Source organism: Hypanus sabinus, chromosome 29, assembly GCF_030144855.1.
Source record: "Hypanus sabinus isolate sHypSab1 chromosome 29, sHypSab1.hap1, whole genome shotgun sequence".
NCBI lineage: Eukaryota > Metazoa > Chordata > Chondrichthyes > Myliobatiformes > Dasyatidae > Hypanus > Hypanus sabinus.
This window is the reverse complement of record NC_082734.1, coordinates 22,683,176-22,704,682: the sequence shown is the minus strand read 5'-3', so window position 1 is coordinate 22,704,682 and position 21,507 is coordinate 22,683,176. Positions and strand designations below refer to the sequence as shown.

At 47.2% G+C, this 21,507-nt stretch overlaps 1 protein-coding gene across 1 annotated transcript in view; it reads right to left on the bottom strand.

Annotated features, from left to right (window-relative positions):
• LOC132383129 (transcription factor Spi-B-like) overlaps nt 1-21,507 on the bottom strand; it is a 40,540-nt gene that overhangs the window by 13,404 nt on the left and 5,629 nt on the right. The window contains exon 2 of the mRNA XM_059953953.1: nt 3,524-3,548. Within this exon, the coding sequence (XP_059809936.1) occupies nt 3,524-3,548 (25 nt within the window). The remainder of the gene's footprint in view (nt 1-3,523; nt 3,549-21,507) is intronic.

Genomic DNA, 21,507 nt, shown 5'->3' with positions numbered 1-21,507 from the left:
CCTCAGTCTCTGTGGTGCCGAGAGTTAGCTCGTAACCGAGCAGCCTGGCTCCTGCCCGCCTAGGCCTCAAGTGTTTGGCCCTTCTACCAACGGCTGCAGGGATCGCGTTCAGCGCCAGCATGTCAACGACGGATTCTGGGAATGGAGTTCCGTGCGGGCAGGAGGCACGAGGGCCAGTGAGCCCCTGCTGCCAAGGTACACAGGTCAGCGAGACTGGAGTTTTGAGGCCTAATGTTCAGGGTCCCGTCACCGGAGAATCCAGAGTTCGAGGTCTGGAGTTTGGGTTCTCATCCAGGGCCCTAACCCGCCGTCGGCGGATTCTGGGGTCGACACGAAGGTCGATCGGAAGTCCGGAAGTCGAGGCCAGGTCAGCGAGTCCTCAGGGGAGGTCCGAGGCCCAATGCCCGCCAGTCCAAATCTGCCGGAGGCTGAAGATGGCGTGTGCGGGGGTTGGATTGCTGTTCCTGTGAGTGCGTGGAGGAAGAACGCGGCTTGTTTTGTTTCTGTCGTGGGCCCGCTGCGTCACTGCCAGAATGTGTGGCGACACTTGCGGGCTGCCCTAGCGCACCCTTGGGTGTGGTGGCTGTTAATGCAAACGGTGCATTTTACTGTTTGCTTCAATGTACATGCGATAAGTAAATCTGAATCAATCGTAGAGAGGCAGGGTTTGGGCTCTCCGCGCCCTGTCCCTGGTCTGTGCTGGCAGAACCTCCTTTGGAGGCCGCGGATTGAGCAATGGGTTTCAGCCTAATACATAGCTCCTGATGGAAAGTCACATGCTCTGCTGCCCACCGGAAAACTGGTCAATGAGATCATTGAGAAAGAGTCAGAAGGGGAAATGAGAGACTTTTTCTTTCAGTTTCAAGATTATGGACACATTCCTTGAAACGGGGTGAGGTGAGGCTAAGCAGTGTACTGAAGGACAAAGGGTACTGATTGGAGAGGCAGATGGATGGGGAGGGTTTAGAGCTGGGGGGGTGTCCCCAATCTTTTCTTATGCCTTGGACCCCACCATTAACCGAAGCCATTACGTGAGATGAGTCCGCTGTCAGTGCTGATGTGACCCCTGCCCCACCCCCACCCCCCCCCCCCCAATATCAGCTGTGGCTTGGCTCTGCTCTGCACTGGAGTTGTGCTGGGGGCTGAACTGGTTGTGCTGGGATCCGTGCTGGGGTTGGGCCGTGTGCTGGCCCTCGCTTCGGCTCTGTGCTGGGGGCTGGATTGGTTGTGCTGGAGCTCTGCTAGGAGTTCTGGAGTCTGATGGGATCTGCTGGAGATAGGCTGAGCTCTCTGCTGGGTGCATTGGGGCTGTGCTGGAGTACGCCACATGACCCAAGAAAGGCGAGCTTAGGCCTCCAGGACACAAGTTCAATATTAACTTCCCCAATTTTAACTCTCTAAGGAAATCAGACAAATACTCAGAAAGCAAAAAACTTTGAAAAACAACGTTCCTGGTTTCCTTTAATAATCTTCAGTGCAGTTTCTGGAACCTTTGGGCTCCTGTTTGCGCCTGACATTATGAACCACAGCACCGAAGCACTGATATACAGGGAACAAGACCGAATGCAGTAAGTTCACGTAGACATCTACAACACCTGCCTGCTCGTGGGTCCATCAGTAGCCCAAGCTGACTGTCACCGCAAGCAATCTCCATCCAGGTCCGATACCACCTCTGACTCTCTCATGGGCGTTGGGGTGCCCAGTGCAACAGCTACCAGATTTGCCCGCTCCTGTGGAGTGGGTATGGGTATTGAAGTATCGGGCGGCGCAGTAACGTAGCAGTTCGCTTAACGCTTTACAGTGCCAGCAATCGAGGTTCAGTTCTCAGCTCTTGTCTGTAAGGAGCTGGTACCTTCTCCCCATGACTGCCAGGGTTTCCGCCACGTGTTTCGGTTTCCTTCCCCACCCCAGAGACGAACAGGTTAGGGTTTCGCAAGCTGTGGGTGTTCTACGTCAGTGCCACACTTGCGGGCTGCCCCCAGGACATCCTCGGACTGTGTTGGTCGTTAATGCAAAGCGACATTTTTCACTGTACGTTTCGAGGTGCATCTGACAAATCAGGCTAAAGAAGAAAAGCTGCCCTGGGTCCCTTTTACTCATCGACTACATTGTTAGTTTCATACGCAAACTTTTCGGCCAGTATCTTCAAGGCAGTGATACTGGGACAACGCTCAAAAGGGCCTGGAGATGCAAGTACGTAAATTTTGTATGTAGTGGTTATGAACCGTGGTTCAAGGTGTAGTAGGACTGGGCCCAGTCTTTTAACCACACATAAGCCCATAAGGTACAGGAGCAGAATTAGGCCATTTGGCTGATCGGTTCAGCCTTCTCCCCATAACCCTTCACTAATCAAGAACGTATTAAACTCCACTTTAAATATACAATTTGACCTCCACAGCCATCTGTGTCAATGAATTCCACAGACTCACCACCCTCTAGCTAAAGAAATTTCTCCTCATTTCTGTTCTAAAGGGACATCCTTCTATTCTGAGGCTGTGGCCTCTGATCTGAGACTCTCCCACCGTTGGAAACATCCTCTCTGTGTCCACCCTATCTAGGCCTTTCAGTCTTCTGTATCATTCAATAAGATCCCTCTCATTCTTCTAAACTCCAGTGAGTACAGGCCCAGAGCCTGCAAGTGCTCAAACCATCGCCATGGCAGTCAAAAGATCAAGTCAACGTAAAGAAAAGAAGGAATGAAGTAACAGAGTGCTGGAGCTCGAGCAGCATCTATGGAGAGGAATAAACAGTCATCGTTTCGGGTTGACACCCTTCATCAGGACTGGAAAGAAGCCAGAATAAGGAGGTGAGGGTTAAGGAAGCAAAGGTCTCCACATGGATGCCACTCAGAGTCACGGATTCATTGTGTCTGGCTTCCAGAACATAGAACATTACAGCACAGACGAGAGAAAATCTGCAGATTATTACAGTGCAGGCTCTTCGGCCCACGACATTGTGCCGACCCTTTAACCTACTCTGCAATCAGTCTAACCCTTCCCTCCTGCAGAGCACACATCACATTATGAAGCAAATCTTCCTGCAGCGTTAGAATGAGACACAAGGCCATTCAGCCCATTGAGGACATGCCAGCATCTGGCAGAGCAATCCCGGCGGTCTTGCCCCCCAGTGGGTTCCACTGCTTCCTTACGGATAGGTACATGGATGAGAGGGGTATGGAAGGCTATGGTCCAGTCACAGGCGGACGGAGCCAGCAGGAAGACCAAGCTGACACAGATTGGAACAGTGCAGTACGGTACAGGCCCTTCAGCCCTGCAATGTTGTGCTAACCTCTTAACCAAGATCAATCTAACCCTTCCCTCCCGCATACCCTCCATTTCCCATCGCCTGCGTGCCCATCTCTTAAATGCCCCTAATGTAATTGCCTCTACCACTACCCCTGGCAGGGCGTTCCACATACCCACCACTCTGTGTTTTAAAAAAAAATCAAACCCATCATAAAGCAAAACTGTACATTTATTTGCAAAATGTATTCAGTAAGTTTGATAAAGTGTTCCATACTTACTATAGAAATCTGTGACTGTTCAATCCTAGAGGAAAAGCAAACATAAAAGAATATTAGGAATGTTAACACATCACCTAGCGTCGCTATATGTACATTCAGCCAATCTATGTATATAACAGTTACTTATACATTCTGTTTTATATGACTGCTTTTACATTTTTGTGGGGTTTTTTGTAATCTTTATGCTCATTGTGTTGTTTTTTTGCTGTGTTGGACCGGAGTAACAATAATTCCCGTTCTCCTTCACACTTCTGTATGGAAGAACAACAGTAAACAATCTCGGATCTTGAACTAACCACCAACAGAAAAGTACGAGAACCCCCCACCCCCCCCACAGTTCCAGTGCTGACATAATCCTCAGGGGTGCAGACGTCAGCAAGTGTGGAACGGCTCAGTTCTGGGAGTACCCTGTTCCAGAACCAGATCAACTCCCCCGATGGGGCAGTGGGAGGTGTCGGTGGGGGGGGGGGGGACTCCACAGTGGTTGGTGCGTTCTCCCTACTTAAAGTTTTAAACTGTACTGCAGCCGCAAAACAAACAAATCTCCTGCCACATGTCAGTGATAATAAATCTATCAGAAGTCAAAGTAAATTTACTACCCGAGCTACCGTATCCTAACGTGATTCATTTTCTTGCAGGTATTTACAGAGAAATGAAAAATACAATAGAATTTATTAAACTACACATAAACAAAGGCTGACAAACAACCAGTGTTCAAAATTGGGCAGATAAAAGATAAATAAGACTGAGAATTTGAGTTGTAGAGTCCTTGAAAGTGAATCTGTAGTTTGTGGGATCAGCTCAGAGTTGCGGTGAGTAAAGTTATCCATGCCAGTTCGAGAGCCTGAAGGTTGCAGGGTAATAACTGTACCTGAACCTGGTGGTGTGAGATCGAAGGCTCTTGTACCTCCTGCCTGATGGAGACAGCCTGAAGAGAGCATGGCCTGGATGGTGAGAGTCCTCGATGCTTTCTTCTGGCAGTGCTCATTGGTGGGGAGGGCTTGGCCTGTGGTGGACTGGGCCTTATCCACCACTTTCCATGGACTTCTCCATTTCTGGGCGTTGGTGTTTCCACACCAAACCCTGATGTAACCAGTCAGGATTCTCTCCACCAAATGTTCCCTCTGAGGTGAGCACGCACACATCTTTTGCTACCAGCACGCACGGAGGAATTTAAACGGCGGAATTTAATTTTAAAAATAAAAGGTTGTCTCCTACCCCATTGGCATGTTAAGGATATTTTACGATCGTACACAATCACATTTCCTTTTCTGGTTTATTTAGCAGACTGTGTTGACAACACGTGTTTGCGGATTTTAGAACTGGCTTATTTAGACTGTTTTTATTCAGAAATTACTGATTCACTGTGTCAAGTTCCCAAGAAACAAAGGGCGTGAAGTGCGAAAGAGCTGCTAGTTCATTTAAAGCGGAATGGCTTAATGAAACAGCGGAAACTGCTCCACTGACAGCTCATAAGATCAGGAACGGGCAGCTAAGAGAAATATTTATGTACAATACAGAAACTGGTGTTACCAATACAGAAAGTGGAGTGATACTGGGAAACTTGACTTTTCAAAGCGTCATTTGGCAAGCAAATCACATATGGACAGTGTGCGAAAGCTCTGGCGAGAAAATCCGTCATTGCCTGCCTTAGGCCTGCTGGGTATGTGTTATGAGAGTGCGGATGAACGAGAGCAAAAATGAAGAAACCCAGAGGAGATCAAAGATCTTATTGACAGTTTTTTGCTGGCTGGTAAAATGAACACCTCTATGTGGAAAATTCACTGAGCACAAAATTGCACAGCGCAAGATTTTTGTGCATTCCGGCCATTACAAGCTAGAGGGAAGACTGCTCTCCACTGTGCATCCGTAGAAGTTTGCCGAAGTTTTAGGTGGCATGCCAGCTCTTTGCAAACTTCTGGAAGGTAGGTGCTGATTCCTTTTTTAACTGGGCACAGTCAAGCACTGCCTTACACTTCCCACCAGACTACCAAGATTTCAGGTTTCTACTCACTCCAGCCTCGATCGCAATAAGTAAATACAACATGGAACAGCACAGGAACAGGCCCTTCGGCCCACAATCTCTGTGCTGTCCACGGTGCCAAAATAAACTGCACACCACCCTCCACATGGACTACACCCCTCTTTTCCCTCCCTGAACAAGAGTCTGTCCAAACGCCTTTGAACAGCTTCTACATTTAAATAGAAAATAAAAACAAGTAGACTCCAGAACTGAAACAAAAACAGTTTCTCTTTTCACAGATGATGAACCATAGAGAGTTTCCAGCACTTTCTGCATTTAAGCAGTATCCCCCACTGCAGGTCCTCTCAAAATACACTCAGTGGCCTCTTTATTAGGTACAACTGTACACCTGCTCGTTAATGCAAATAGTTAATCAACCAATCATGTGGCAGCCTAGACGCATGCCGACATGGTCAAACTGTTGTTCAGACCAAACACCAGAATGTGATCTGAGTGACTTTGACCATGGAACGATTGTCGGTTCCAGACAAGGTTGGCGGTTTAGGTATCTCACAAACTGCTGATCTCCCGGGATTTTCTAGAATTTACCGAGGATGGCGTGAAAAACAAAAAAAAAACATCCGGTGAACAGCAGTTCTGTGGGTGAAAACACTTTGTTTATGAAAGAGGTTCAGAGGAGAATGGCCAGAAAGTTTCAAGCTGACAGGAAGGCAACAGTAACTCATATAACACTAGGTCATGATGAAACCGGTCAGGATATTTTCTAGATCTACAGAAATTTATAGAAACTATAGAAAGTTTTAGATAAGATTCTGAATCTATGCAAACTTCTAAGAAAGCAGAGTTGCTGCCATGCCTTCTTTGTGAAATGACTACAACATATGACAAGGTGCTCTGTTCAGTTCCCGTCTAATTCTATAAGCTCTGACCTCCAGCCAAAGGAATCCCATTCACCCTGCAGCCTGCATCCAAACGCTTCCTGTACTTACACGCTGCTGCTCAAGTTGGCTGGCCGCTCTGATGTCAAGGGGTCCGGTGTGTTACACGCTCACTGTGTGAGATCATCTCCAAACGCCATCCCCAGGATATAAATTTACAGACATCCAGAAGTCAGTTTTACATTGAACGTGGAAAACTATAGCACAGTACAAGCACTGCGTTCTGCTAAACCTTTAATAGGCTCCAAGATTCATGTAACCCTCCGTCCTGCATAGCTCTCCATTTTTCTATCATCCAAGTGCCTCTCTAAGAGTCTCTTAAAGGCTCCTAATGTGTATGCCTCTAGAGCCACCCCTAGCTGGGTGTTTCCTGCAGCCACCTCTCTCTGTGTGAAAAAAATCACACAATCATGAAGCAAAAATATACAGTATATATACTGTATTTCCAAAATGTATCTATAAGTTTGATGAAGTGTTTCATACTCACTATAGAAATCTGAGATGGTTCTGACCTCACCCTTGTGCTTTCCCCCAAACACCTTAAAATTATCCCAAGTCTTGGAGAAGGGTCTCAGCCCAAAATGTCGATGGCTTATTTGTTTCCATAGATGCTGCCTGGCCTGCTGAGTTCCTCCGGCATCTTGTGTGTGTTGTTCCAGATTTCCAGCGTCTGCAGACTTTCTTGTGTTCACCTTAAAATTTTTGCCCCCTCATATTAGCTAATTCCACGCTGGGAAAATGTGTCTGGCTGTCCACTCGATCTATGCTTCTTATCATCTTGTAGACCTCTAACAAGTTGCCTCTCAACCTCCTTCACTCCAAAGAGAAAAGCCCCAGCTTGCTCAACCTCTCCTCATAAGCCATGATCTCTAATCCAGGCAGCATCCCGGCAAATCTCTCTGCTGCCTTCAGGCAGAGCTCCCTGGCTTCACCTAGGGGAAGGGAATGTTGCCAGTGTGATCTTCCAGCACAGCAGTTGACGTAATGCTTTACAACGGCAGCTGTAAAATCGTGATTTGATTCCTGCCACAGTCTATAAGGAGCTTGACTGTTCTCCCCAAGACCGTGTGGGTTTCCTCCGGGTGTTTCAGTTTCCTCCCAAATTCTGAAGATGTAGGTGAGGATTCCGAAGGTGAGGATGAGTAAGCTGTGGGCATGCTCTAGGGCAGGAAGCCCCCAGTGCATACTGCATGCATCTCACTGTACGTTTCAATGTTTTGATGTACATGTGACAAATAAAGCTAATCTTTAATCATTAATATTTCCCTGCAAGTGTACATCGTCATACAGAGCGCCCTTGACAGTTGCCCTGACAACAGGCCTGAAGGGCCTCCATGTTCCTACAATCAATACAGGCTGTCTTTAAATGAGTCGGGAGTCATTCTCCATGTTCCTACAATCAATACAGGCTGTCTTTAAATGAGTCGGGAGTCATTCTATTCGTAGCCTCGTCCTATTCACTTTCTTGCTTATCCTCATAGAGCACTGCAGCACAGAAACTGGCCCTTCAACCCATCTGGTCCCTGCCAAACTGTTATTCTGCCCAGTCCCATCTGGACTGTAGCCCTCCACACCGCTCCCATCCATGTGTTCATCCAAATTTCTCTTAGATGTTGAACTCGAACCCACATCCGCCACTTCTGCTGCCAAAATTTAAACATTCTCCTATTTTAAAAGTAGTTATAAAGGACTCACTTGTTCCATCAAGTCCAGGTACAGCTTTCAGAGCGACACCATTCCGTCCCCACTTCTCTGTAACCTGCTCATCGGCTCTCCTGACTTTTCTGCCAACCGCTTATACCAGCGATGGTTTAACTAGTAACCTGTCGATGGGCATGCTCTTGGGATGTGGGGGGCGAAACCAGAGAGCCGGGGTGGGAGACTTGCAAGGAGAATGCGCAATCAACCCACAGCCCCGGAGGGCAGGATCGAGTCCGGGCCTCCGGAGCCGAGAGGTGGCAGCACTGTCCATTGTTAACTTCATTGGACTCTGTGTGAGGGAGGACCCAGATTCAAAAGTACAACGAGCAAGAGGAGGACTTATTGAAATACTTGGTGTATGCAAATGTGCTCCCTCAGAATATCCTCCATTCAAGAGTTCGGTATTAGGAGTTTTTCAGATTCTTTTAACAGCAGCACGAACTTGCAAGGTAATCGAAGTTGAAAGTTCCAAGTAACTTTATTATCAAAGTATGTATATGTATTTCTGGTATACTCAATAAATCCAAAATAGAATAATAACCATCATAGAATCAGTGAAAGACAGCACCACTGGGGTGTTCAACTGGTGTGCAAAAACAACAAACAAATAGGAAGAAACAATAATAAACAGCTAAGCAATAAATATCGAGAATGTGAGATGAAGAGTCCTCGAAAGTGAGTCCATAGGTTGTAGGAACATTTCAGTGATGGGACAAGTGAAGTGAATCCCCTTTGGTTCAAAAGCCTGATGGTTGAGAGGTAATAACTGTCCCTGAACCTGGTTGTGTGAGTCCTGAGGCTCCTGTCCCTTCTTCCTGTTTGCAGGAGTAAGAAGAGAGCATGTCCTGGGTGGTGGTGGGGGTCCCTGATGATGGACGCTACTTTCCTGTCTCAGTGTTTCATGCAGATGTGCTCAATGATAGGGAGGGCTTTACCTGTGATGGACTCGGCTTTATCCACTCCATTTTGTTGGATTTTCTGTTCAAGGCCATTGGTTTTTCCACACCAGGCCGTGAGGCACTTCGTCAATATACTCTCCACTACACATCTGAAGAAGATTGTCAAAGTTTTTGATGTCATGCTCACTAATGCATTGGCGAGAGAGAGAGAGAGAGAGAGAATGTGTGGGGAGGGGGGAGGGATGTGGAGAAACCAGATCATCTGTGAGTGATCTCCTCAGTGCGAGGAGATTGGATTGAGCCCTGTAAAATCTTGGAGGGTATTAGCTGGGTAATTAATGAGAATCTGCTCCCATGGTTAAGGACGTTGAGTAGCACAAATAAACAGACCTCCAAAAAAAAATGGCAAAAGGAATTGACTGGAGGTGAACCTGCTTCTGTTGACAAGTCTGTCAGCCAGCGGGTTGGATGGGGGGGCGGAATATGAGTAGGTTTATTTGTCACATGTGCATCGAAATGAAATACTGTGCTTTGTGTCAATGATTATGGTCCAAAGATTATGCTGGACAGGGCACAAGTGCCGACATGCTTTGGGTACCAACATAGTACACCCACATTTACCAACACTGACCTGTATATCTTTGGAATGTCTGAGGATACTGGAGTCACTCACGTGGTCATAGGGAGCATGTACAAACTACTGGCAGTGGGAATTGAACCCCGATCGCTGATCGCTAGCCCTGTAAAGTGTCGCGTTAACCACTATGCGACCCGTGCAGTATCACGTTGCAAGTAATCAAATACACAGAGACAGGAGGATCTTGGCCCAAGATGTCAGCTGCCTATTTCCTTCCAGATGCTTCCCGACCCCGCTGAGTTCCTCCAGCATTTTGTGTGTGCTATTCAAGTATACAATGGCAGCCATCAATTAATAAGGAACCAGAGCAATAAGCAGGGGAAATTAACCACAATAGAAACTGCACCAACTTCTCTCAGTCCAAGCTGGTTACTTCTGTCAGGAGTGCAGAGACTGGAGGATGGGTATACCAATCCATGGAGGGACCATTCAGCCAGTCAGCAGCAGCAACTCAGCTGACAGGGATGATTGACAGCGAAGTCAACCAATCACAGCCGCTCTCCACTGAGGCAGGGCTTTCACAGCTGACTTGCACACCAAGTCTGGAGCCCTTCAAAAGGAGGCTCCACGCTTGAAAAGGAGAATGCGGAAGCAGCAGGACTAAGTGGGATCGCGGGAAACTTGGCTGCACGGATTCAGAATTGGCTTGCCCACACAACCTGAAGGCAGAATACAGGGTTAATGGCAGGACTCTTTTGGGAGTGGGGAGGACCAGAGAATTCTTGGGATTCATTTCTACCGACCCCTCAAAGCTTCTGTGCAGTAGATAGCGTTTAAGAAGGTGTGTGGCGTGTTGGCTTTCGTCAGTTGGGCATTGAGTTCAAGAGCTGTGAGGTAATGTCGCAGCTCTATAAAACTTTGGCCAAACCACACGTGTTCATTTCACGTCACCTCACCGTAGGAAGGATGTGGAAGCTTTATAGAGATGACAGAGGGGAAGGAAGGAAGGATTGGACTGATCTTTGGGTAGGTGAAATGGCCAGCACAACATTGTGGGCTGAAGGGCCTGTACTGTGCCGTAATGTTCTATGTTCGAAGCCTAGTGGATCCATAGAATAAATACAGTGTGGATGAGAGGGGCCTACATTAGGGCCAACAAATGCAGAAATTCCAGCGGAGAACTCTAGATATGAAAACTGCAAATGAAACTCGTTGAGGTTAACAACAAGGGGAAGTCAGACTTGCAGAAGGAAAAGTGGTGTTTGAAAGGGTTAAGTGATTAGCGATGGGTCACACGCTATCATGGACAGAATGGGCCGAATGGCCTCTCCCTTTGTTCTAAGTACCGCAGAGTACCATTTTGGAAATGTTAATTCACAAGAGAAAGTTAAGTTTCTTTACCCGGAGCGTAGCGGAAGGTGGATCTCGCCATGCTGCTTTACATTCTCTCTCTTTCATCACCTTCCTTGTGTTTCCCCTCCTCCTTCCCTTTCTCCCCTCCCCCTTCTCTATTTTTCATTCCCCATTCTTGTTGCCCTCTCACCCCTTCTCCTCCTCACTCGCCCATCGCCTCCCTCTGATTCCCCTCATCCTTCCCCTTTTCTCTTCTCCTATTAGATTCCTTCTTCCTTAGGCCTTTACCTCTTCCACCTATCCCCTCCCAGCTTTTTACTTAGTCAACCCTTCCCCCTCACTTGGTTCTTACCTATCACCCACTGGCCTGTACTTGGCCCCTCCCCCACCTACTTATTCTGGCCTCTTCCCCTTTCCTTTCCAGTCCTGATGAAGGGTCTCGGCCCGAAACGTCGACTGTTTATTCCCCTCCACCGACGCTGACTTCCTCCGGCATCGTGTGCATGTTGCTCTGTTGGACAGCTTGGTCCTCGAGAAGCAAGATAACAAGATGGAGACAGAGTTCAAGGGGCTGGCCATCGCTGACCACAGAGCATCCTTTCCATGGCACGAAGGGGTCTAGACTAATGGCTGCAAGGCGTTTAGTTGACTCAAGGTCACGTTACAGTCTCCACTTCTGCAAGTCACGCTGTCGCCAAACCACAAAAATAAGCACGATCATCAGAACACAGAGTTAGTTTGTCTTGATAAGTCAGCTTCTGGCTGCCATGAAGGCATGGACAAGTTAGTACGTAGAACCCCGAGCTGTACAGCAGAGCACAGGCCTTTTAACCTGCTCCGAGATCAATCTAACCCTTCCCTCCCACATAGACCCCCATTTTTCTATCGTCCCTCAGAGTCCGTTACCTGCCTCTAATGTATCTGCCTCCACTACCATCCCTGACATTGGTGCTATGCACCTACCACTCTCTGGGTAAAATACTTACATCCAATGTCCCCCCCCACCATACTTTCTTCCAATCACCTTAAAATAACAGAACATAGAATATTATAGCGCAGTACAGGGCCTTCAGCCCGCAGTGTTGTGCCAACCATTTAATCATCTGTAAGATCAATATAACCCTTTCTTCCTACATAGGCATCCATTAGTCTCGTGAGACCATGGATTTGCACCTTGGAAGGTTTCCAGGGTGTGGGCCTGGGCAAGGTTGTATGGGAGACCGGCAGTTGCCCAAGCTGCAGGTCTCCCCTCTCCACGCCACCGATGTTGTCCAAGGGAAGGGCACTAGGACCCATGCAGCTTGGCACCAGTGTCGTCGCAGAGCAATGTGTGGTTAAGTGCCTTGCTCAAGGACACAAACACACTGCCTCAGCTGAGGCTCGAACCAGTGACCTTCAGATCACTAGACCGATGCCTTATCCACTAGGCCACGCGCCAAAACTTCCCGAAACATACCCCTGCATTATTCAATGATCCATGTGCCTATCTAAGAGCCCCTTAAATGGCCCTAATGTATCTGCCCCCATCACAACCCCGGGCAGTGGGTTCCACACACCCACCACTCTCTGTGTAAAAAAACTTACATCTGACATGCCACCTACACTTTCCTACAATCACCTCCAAATATTTCTCCCCTTGTACTAGCTGGTCCCATCCTGACATAAAGCCCCCAGCTGTCCGTTCAACCTATGCCTCTGATTATCTAGTACACCCCTATCAAATCACCTCTCATCCTCCTTGGCTCGAAAGGGAAAAGCCCCAGCTCGCTCAGCTTATCCTTGTAAGACAAACTCTCGAATCCAGGCAGCGTCCTGGTGAATCTCCTCCGCACCCTCTCTCAAGCTTCCACACCGGAAGGACTTTGGCTGGTCCCCACACCCTCTCTAGTTGGTGGGGTTGAGGTGCTGGTTAGCTCTGCACCCTATCCAGATGAAACCAGCCCCTCCCGCTAAAAAAGGGTGCAGAATTCCGGGGTGGGACAAGAAGCAAGCTTCACGCAGAATTTCATAGACATTTACATTGCAAATCCTGAAAGCACCAACCTCAAAGAGAGAGATGATATTCTAGATGTGAGAAATGTGGTCTGATTGTCACTAAGATTACCAACATGGAGAATCTAACACCATAGGGTGAGAAAGGGGAAGGAGCGTTTAACCCTGCATATGGCCCCAAGGGTCGAAAAATAGAAACATTTTGAAGAAAAATTGTAAACACAGGGGATCCTGCAAAGGCTGGAAATCCAGAGCAACCTACTAAAAATGCTGGGGCAAACTCAGCAGGTCAGGCAGCGCGCATGGAGTGGAATAAATAGTCAACGCTTAGAGCCTATGCACTTTATCAAGACCCATCCTAATGAAGGGTCCCTGCAAAGAAAAAAGATGTGGAGGAAGGGTAAGGAGGCTTCGAAGTAGAGGTTCTCCAAGATGCTGTAAGGAGAAATTGGATGAACATGGGCTGTATTCTCTGGTGATATTCTGGTTACAGTAAAGGTGTTTAAACAGAGGCTGCAAAAGCCAACAGCAACATCTGCTCCTACCAAAACCTGCAACAGCTTGGCGGTTAGGTTACTGAAGTGACACCTGGAGCCCTGGCACTCATTCCAGAGATTATAGGGGCGGAAGTCATAGTGTCAGTTCGGAGTTGAGGTGAGTGAAGTTAGCCACACTGGTTCAGAAGTCTGGTGGTTGAAGGGTAATAACAATTCCTGAACTTTTTTTTTAAGCACTACAACACAGAAGCAGACCCTTTGGTCCCTCAAGTCTGTGTTGAGCTATTATTCTGCCTAGTCCCATCGACCTGCACCTGGAACTGAAATGAAACATGACCATCATGATCATCAAGATGTGGGTTCGAGTCCAGTCACAGTACCTTGGGAGCTTAAAATTAAATGAAATAATAGAACATAGAACAGTACAGCACAGAGACTGACCCTTTGGGCCACAATGTCCTGCCAAACCAATTAAAGTAGTAATCAAATGGCTAATTAAACTAATTCTTCTACCGACTTAACATCCATATCCCTCCACTTTCCTCACACTCACGTGCCTACCTAATCTCAGAAGACCCTAATGTATCTGCCTCTACTACCGCTGCAGGAAGTGCATTCCACTCACCCACCCCTCCCTGTGTAAAAAAAACTTACCCCTCACACCTCCTTTGAAATTACCCCCTCTCACCGTAAATGCGTGCACTCTGGTATTAGACATAGCAACCCTGTCTGTCTACTCCATCTGTGCCTCTCACAATTTTATAAACCCCTTTCAGATCTCCCCTCAGCCTTTGGTGCTCCAGAGAAAACAACCCGAGTTTGTCCAGCCTCTCTTTGTAGCACATGCCCTCTAATCCAGGCAGCAGCCTAGTGAACCTCTTCTGCACCCTCTCCAAAGCCTTGACATCCTCCCTCTAGTGGGACAGCCAGAACTGTATGCAATACTTCAGAGGCAGCCAAACCAGAGTTTTATAAAGTTGCAACATAACTTCCCAACTTTTTAACTCAGTGCCTCAACTAATAAAGGCAAGCATGCATAAGCCTTTTTAACCACCCTATCAACCTGTGTAGACACTTTCAGGGAGTTATGAACATGACTTCATTATCCCTCTGCTTATCAACACTGCCTGGGCTCTTGCCCCTAACAGTATTCTGCCTCTTTGTGTTTGACTTACGTGTGACATTTCACACTTGGCTGGGCTATTTCTCCTCTTCTGCAAGTGATCTATATCCCACTGTATTCTTTGCCCATCTTCTACACTATCCACAACTCCACCAATCTTCGTATCGTCTACAGTCTTACTAATCCACCCATTACATTTTCATCCAGGTCATTTATATACATCACAAACATTAGGTCCCAGATCCCTGCAGAACACCACTAGTCACAGACTTCCAGCCAGAGTAAGTCTTCAACCTCTTCTCTGTCCTCTTGAGACAAACCAGTTCTGAATTCAGACGGCCAATTCGCCATGGTTCCCACGCATCTTAATCTTCTGGATGAGCCTCCCATGAGGTATCTTATCAAATGCTTTACTAAAATCCACGTAGGCAACATCAGCAGCTCTACTTTCATCAATTACCTTTAAAAAACTCAAGTTAGTAAGGCACAACTTGCCCTACACAAAGATATGATGGCTTTCCCTAATTAGATGATTGGATTATCCCTAAGAATCCACTGCAGTAACTTTCCTACCATTGATGTGAGACTCACTGGTCTATAGCTTCCAGGATTATCCCAGGTTTCCTTCTTGAATAATGGAACATCATAAGCTACCTGCCAGTCCTCTGGGACCTCGTCTGTGGCTACAGAGGACACAAAGGTATTGATCAAGGCTCCAGCAATCACTTTTCTTGTCTTTCTCAATAACCTGGGGTATGTCCCACCAGACCTTAGTTACTTATCCACCTTGAAGCTCCTTAAAAGACCTAACACCACCACCACCTTTGCCTCAAAACGCCCGAGCAGATCAATACACTCAACATTGATCTCCCTATCTTCCATGTCCTTCCCCTAGGTAAATACTGCAGTAGTCATTAAGGATATCATCCACATCCTTCACACCCGAGCAAATGTTTCCCCCTTTATCGCTGAGTGGTCCTACCCTCCCCCTACTTATCCTCTTGCTCACGATGTATTATAGAATTCCTTGGGATTCTCTTTAATCTCACTTCCCAAGGACTTTCATGGCTCCTCCTCACTTTCCTAATTCCCTCCTTGAGTCCTTTCCCAGCTTCTTTATAATCCTTAAGGACACTGTTTGATTTCTAGCTTCCTAAAAGGAAGATATTTTCCTTTTCCTTCTTGACTAAGTTCATCACCCCTCTCAACATCCGCACTGCTCCTACACTGGCATCCTCATTCTTCCTTCTGACTGGAACGCACCCGTCCTGTACTCTAATCTTCAAGCACCCTCCGCATGTCAGATGTGGACTTGCCCAAAGACAGCGGATCCCAGTTAACTCTCCCAAGTTTCTACCTTATGCTCTCATGATTTGCCCACCGACAATTTAAGACTCTCCCGCAAGGTTCATGACCCTCAGGATGTCCTGATCTACAGCTAATTTAAAACTTAAGGAGTTGTGGTTACTGTTCACCCACTCAAAGGTCTGTCACCTAGCCAGGCACATTACCAAACACCAGGTCCAGTACAGCTCCTCCGCTTGTTGGTGATGGTACAGTCACTGGATAGTTGTAAGTACCCTCTGCCTCACTCGTATCCCTCCAGGGAAGAGAATCCAGCCACCTGATCTCAATCAATCAGTCAGCCACTCCAGAAGAAAGTAGCGTCCATCATCCAGGACCCTCACCATCCATCCCATGCTCTCTTCTGACTGCTGCTATCAGGAAGGAGGTGCAGGACCCTGAGACCCTGCGACCCTGCACCACCAGGTTCCAAAGCACAAGAGGTTCTGCAGATGCTGGAAATCCAGAGCAACAGGCACAAAACCCTGGCTGCCCGCAAGAAAATGAATCTCGAAGTAGATACACATACTTGATAATAAATTTACTTTGAAACTTCTGGAACTCTGGCCAACACACGAATCTGGTATGATCAGCGCTAAGCCCAGGTCCCAGTTAATTAATAATCAAATGTTTCGTTCCCAAGAACATCTCAATTGAGATGCGTCAACATATCATCTGACCAGTACTGACACAAAATACTGGAAACATCAGCTGGTCAGTCGGCATCTAGGGAAAGAGAAACTACTTCAGACTTCGAGCAGGAATTTTCATTTGCTGACGAATGCAGAACCTTCTGACACCGCAGGGCTGTACATCACTGTCTCAGGCGTTTTTTCAGGACTCCATATCAGAATGTTTGGTGTTTAGCTACACAATCTGAGGTGAGAACCCAGGGTAGCACTGATGGCGTTAGCCTCTGATAAACACGGCTGATAAGCTGCTGGTCGGAAGCGTTTAGCTGGTTCCCATAGATCCAGTGATAACAGTGAACAATAACAAGTTATGTCGACTAACGTTCTTCTTTAGGGTTGTACTTCTTGACATCCCCTGCATTCCCCAAGACACCTCCTCAACCTCAAATTCACTGAAGCAGCAGTGTGATTACCACCCCTACCTGATACCATTTATGTTCAGAAACGCAAGAGATTCTGCAGGTGCTGGAAATCCAGAGCAACAGGCGCAAAACCCTGGAGGAACTCAGCAGGTCTGGTAGCATCCATGGAGAGGAATAATCAATCACCAGTTTCAACCTAAAATATCAACTGTTTAACCATATAACAATTACAGCACGGAAACAGGCCATCTCGGCCCTTTTAGTCCTTGCCGAACGCTTACTCTCACCTAGTCCCACTGGCCCGCATTCAGCCCATAACCCTCCATTCCTTTCCTGACCATATACCTATCCAATTTTACTTTAAATGACAATACTGAACCTGCCTCTACCACTTCTACTGGAAGCTCGTTCCACACAGCTACCACTCTCTGAGTAAAGAAATTCCCCCTCATGTTACCCTTAAACTTTTGCCCCCTAACTCTCAAATCATGTCCTCTTGTTTGAATCTCCCCTACGCTCAATGGAAAAAGCCTATCCACGTCAACTCAATCTATCCCCCTCATTATTTTAAATACCTCTATCAAGTCCCCCACCTCAACCTTCTACGCTCCAAAGAATAAAGACCTAACTTGTTCAACCTTTCTCTGCAACTTAGGTGCTGAAACCCAGGTAACATTCTAGTAAATCTCCTCTATACTCTCTCTATTTTGTTGACATCTTTCCTATAATTCAGTGACCAGAACTGTACACAATACTCCAAATTCAGCCTTACCAATGCCTTGTACAATTTTAACATTACATCCCAACTCCTATACTCAATGCTCTGATTTATAAAGGCCGGAAAATATACCAAAAGCTTTCTTCACCACCCTAACCACATGTGATTCCACCTTCAGGGAACTATGCACCACCTCTCTGTAGATGCTGCCCGACCTGCTGAGTTCATCCAGCATTCAGATTCACTTATTTGTCACGTGTACATTGAAAAATACAGTGAAATACATTGTTTACATTTACAAGCAACACAACCTAAGGATGTGCTGGGGGCAGCCCACAAGTGTCACCTCTCCTTCCAGTACCAACGTGGCATACCTACAATGCTTAGCAGAACAAATCAGCAGGAAAACAAGCTCCTTACCCCGTCTCACACACACACACACACACACACACACACACACACACACACACACACACACACACACACACACACACACACACACACACACACACACACACACACACACACACACCCCTCCACTGCCTCTGGGCCTCCAACCACCAGTACCCCCCTCACCCCGCCCCCCCCCCCAGACTTGCAGACATCAGTCCTCTAACGTCCAGTTCCTGGCCCCATCTCACAGATTTGCAGACTCTCCACCTCCTTCCGCCTCACTCTCTTCACTGGGTTGACTCCAGCTGCCGGTCTGATTTCAACTCCCCGTTACCCAGAGCCCTCTGCTCCACACACTCGTCCATCACACCACCAACGGCCGTGTGCTAGGCTGTGTTGATATTTAAAGACATAAGTCAACGTTCCACTCACTTGATCAGCCCCAGCTCTTTGCTTGTCCTACAGGAGTTGTCAGGATCTACTATCCAAACCTGGTTCGCCCACGAAGGCTGCTGCTCATCGGCCTCTTGCCTGGCTTTGACAGCAGGTCCCACAGTTACGCTGTTCATTGTGAGCGCCCGTAATTTAAGATGGAACAGTGCTATAAACCACCACTGTCGATCAGAGAAATGGTTCGTGCTTTTTTTTCTGAAGTCAGTTTCACATTGTTTGCAACGTTGACTAATTCCAGACTTCCTGGCTTTTTTAGAGAAGTGACCGTGCCCTGGAACACAACATCGAATCCTCTAACTTCTGGTAATTTATACCCCTCCCCCTTTTCTCTTTTTCCAGTCCCCATTCTGGTTACCCCTCTTACCCTTTCTCTTCCCCTCATCTGCCCATACATCTCTCTGGCACCCTTCCTCCATCCCTTTCTCCCATAGTCCACTCTCCTCTCCTATCAGATTCCTTCTTCAGACCTGCACCACTTCCACCTATCACCTCCCAGCTTCTTACTCACCCAGTTTCGCCTATCGTCTGCCAGCTTGTCCTCCTTCCCCTCCCCCTGCCAACCTTTTTATCTTAACTCTGCCGTCTCCCTTTCCAGTCCTGGTGAAGTCTCGGCCTTTGCCTGGTCCAGTACTTGCAGAATCTCTTGTGTTTATGTCCTTACGTTGGAATGGCCACACCCACGGAACGCGCAGCAGAAGCCAGAAACAGGAGGTGCTCTACCTGTCGTTTACTTGTGCTTTCCATTTGATGACAACCTTCCCTCTGCTGCCTGCTCAAGTATGACAGACATTGGTTAATGTCAACACAGAATGGGTTGTATCAAATCTGTACTACTTTCCATAGACGTTCCGCGGAGAGCATCCCGACTGGTTGTGTCACCGTCTGGTATGGAGGGGCCGCTGCACAGGATCGGAAAAAGCTGCAGAAAGCTGTAAACTCAGACAGCTCCACCATGGGCAGCAGCCTCCCCATTACTGAGGACATCTTCAAACGCTGATGCCTCAAGTGGGCGGCATCCATCGTGAATGACCCTCACAGGCCCCCTTCTCATTACTACCACCAGCGAGGAGGCACAGGAGCCTGAAGGCGCACACTCAACATTTTAGGGACAGCTTCTTCCCATCCATCATCAGACTTCCAAACAGTCCTTGAATCGATGAATGCTACCTCATTATTTTGTACTCTTTTTTCTCTATTTATCTATCCATCTTATCTATCTATCTATCCATCCATCCATCCATCTATCTATCCATCCATCTACCTATCCATCCATCCATCTATCTATCCATCCATCCATCCATCAATCTATCTTTCTATCTATCTATCTATCCATCCATCCATCCAGCTATCCATCTATCTATCCATCCATCCTTCCAGCTATCCATCTATCTATCCATCCATCCATCCATCAATCTATCTATCTTTCTACCTATCCATCTATCTATCTATCTATCTATCTATCCATCCATCCATCCATCCATCTATCCATCTATCCATCAATCTATCCATCCATCCATCCATCAATCTATCTATCTTTTTATCAATCTATCTATCCATCAATCCATCAATATATCTATCCATCTACCTATCCATCTATCTTTCTATCTATCCATCCATCCATCAATCTATCTATCTCTCTATCTATCCATCCATCCATCCAGCTATCCATCTATCTATCCTTCTTTCAATATATCCATCTATAGGTATATTCTTATTGTCATTTACAGTAATTTGTATGTATCACACTGTACTGTTGCTGCAAAAGAACAAATTTCACGACATACAATATGGGTGGTGAGTGGAGATACGTCTCCACTGAAGGAGGTGTAAGGCGCTCCTTCTCTCCACTCGCCCGCAGGTCACCTTTGGGCAAGGGTGTAGCCCCTGCAGGCTAGAGGAGGGAAGGAGCACCTTACACCTGCAGGGTCATGTGAAGCCATGGGAGTGGATGGTGGACGGTGGTATGAGCGGCCGGTGTATATCACAAGTCCTGGATATGGGACCACTGACACCAGGCAGACAATCTCTGAAGAGTATTGATAATGGCTGTGGTCACCCGTCTTGTAAAGACACTGCCCAGAAGAAGGCAATGGCAAAGCACTTCTGTAGAAAAATTGGCCACAGACAATCATAGACGTGGAAAGACCATGCTTGCCCACGTCATACAACACAACGCATAAGGAACAGATGAACAATATGTCAGTGATGATAAACCGGATTCTGACGTGCCAATGTCATCCATACCTCTGAGAGGCAATCTTCAAAGGAAGGCTCCTTCAAAGGAAACTCGGAACTCTTGCATACATTGCTATGGATTTATGGGGTGAGGAAGGTCGATGCTCCATCTTTGTCATTGGCCCAAACTGCTCCAAGACATTTAGGAAGGCCAAAGAACTTCCTCAAAGGATCTACCCTGCTGATAATGGCCCCTTGTGGCTGGTTGGGTTTATTAATATTGGAGGTTTGGGAGGAAGTTGGTGGTCCTTTTGGTTAGAGGACATTTTGAGGCTAGGTGAAGAAGAGAAATTAGTGGGGGGGAGACCATTCTGTGCACACAAAATGCTGGAGTAACTCAGCAAGTCATGGAGGGGGGTAAAGGGTTAATATTTTGAGCCGTGTTGCTTCATCAAGGACTGGAAAGGAAGGGGACAGAAGCCAGAATAAGGAAGTGGGGGGAGGAGAAGGAGTTCAAGCTGATGGGTGATAGGTGAGACCAGGTGAGGGGAGAGGAGGAGGGGGCAAGAAGTAAGAAGCTGGGAAATGATGGGCGGAAGAGCAAAGGGCTGAAGAAAACAGAATCTGATAGGAGAGGGAGTGAGAGAGGAGCCAGAATGGGATACGGAAAAAGAGAGAAGGGAAAGCGGAGGGGGGGGGGGTATCTTACAGGAAATTGGAGAAACTGATATCCATGCCATCAGGTTGGAGGCTCCCAGATGGGATATGAAGCCTCGGTGCTTG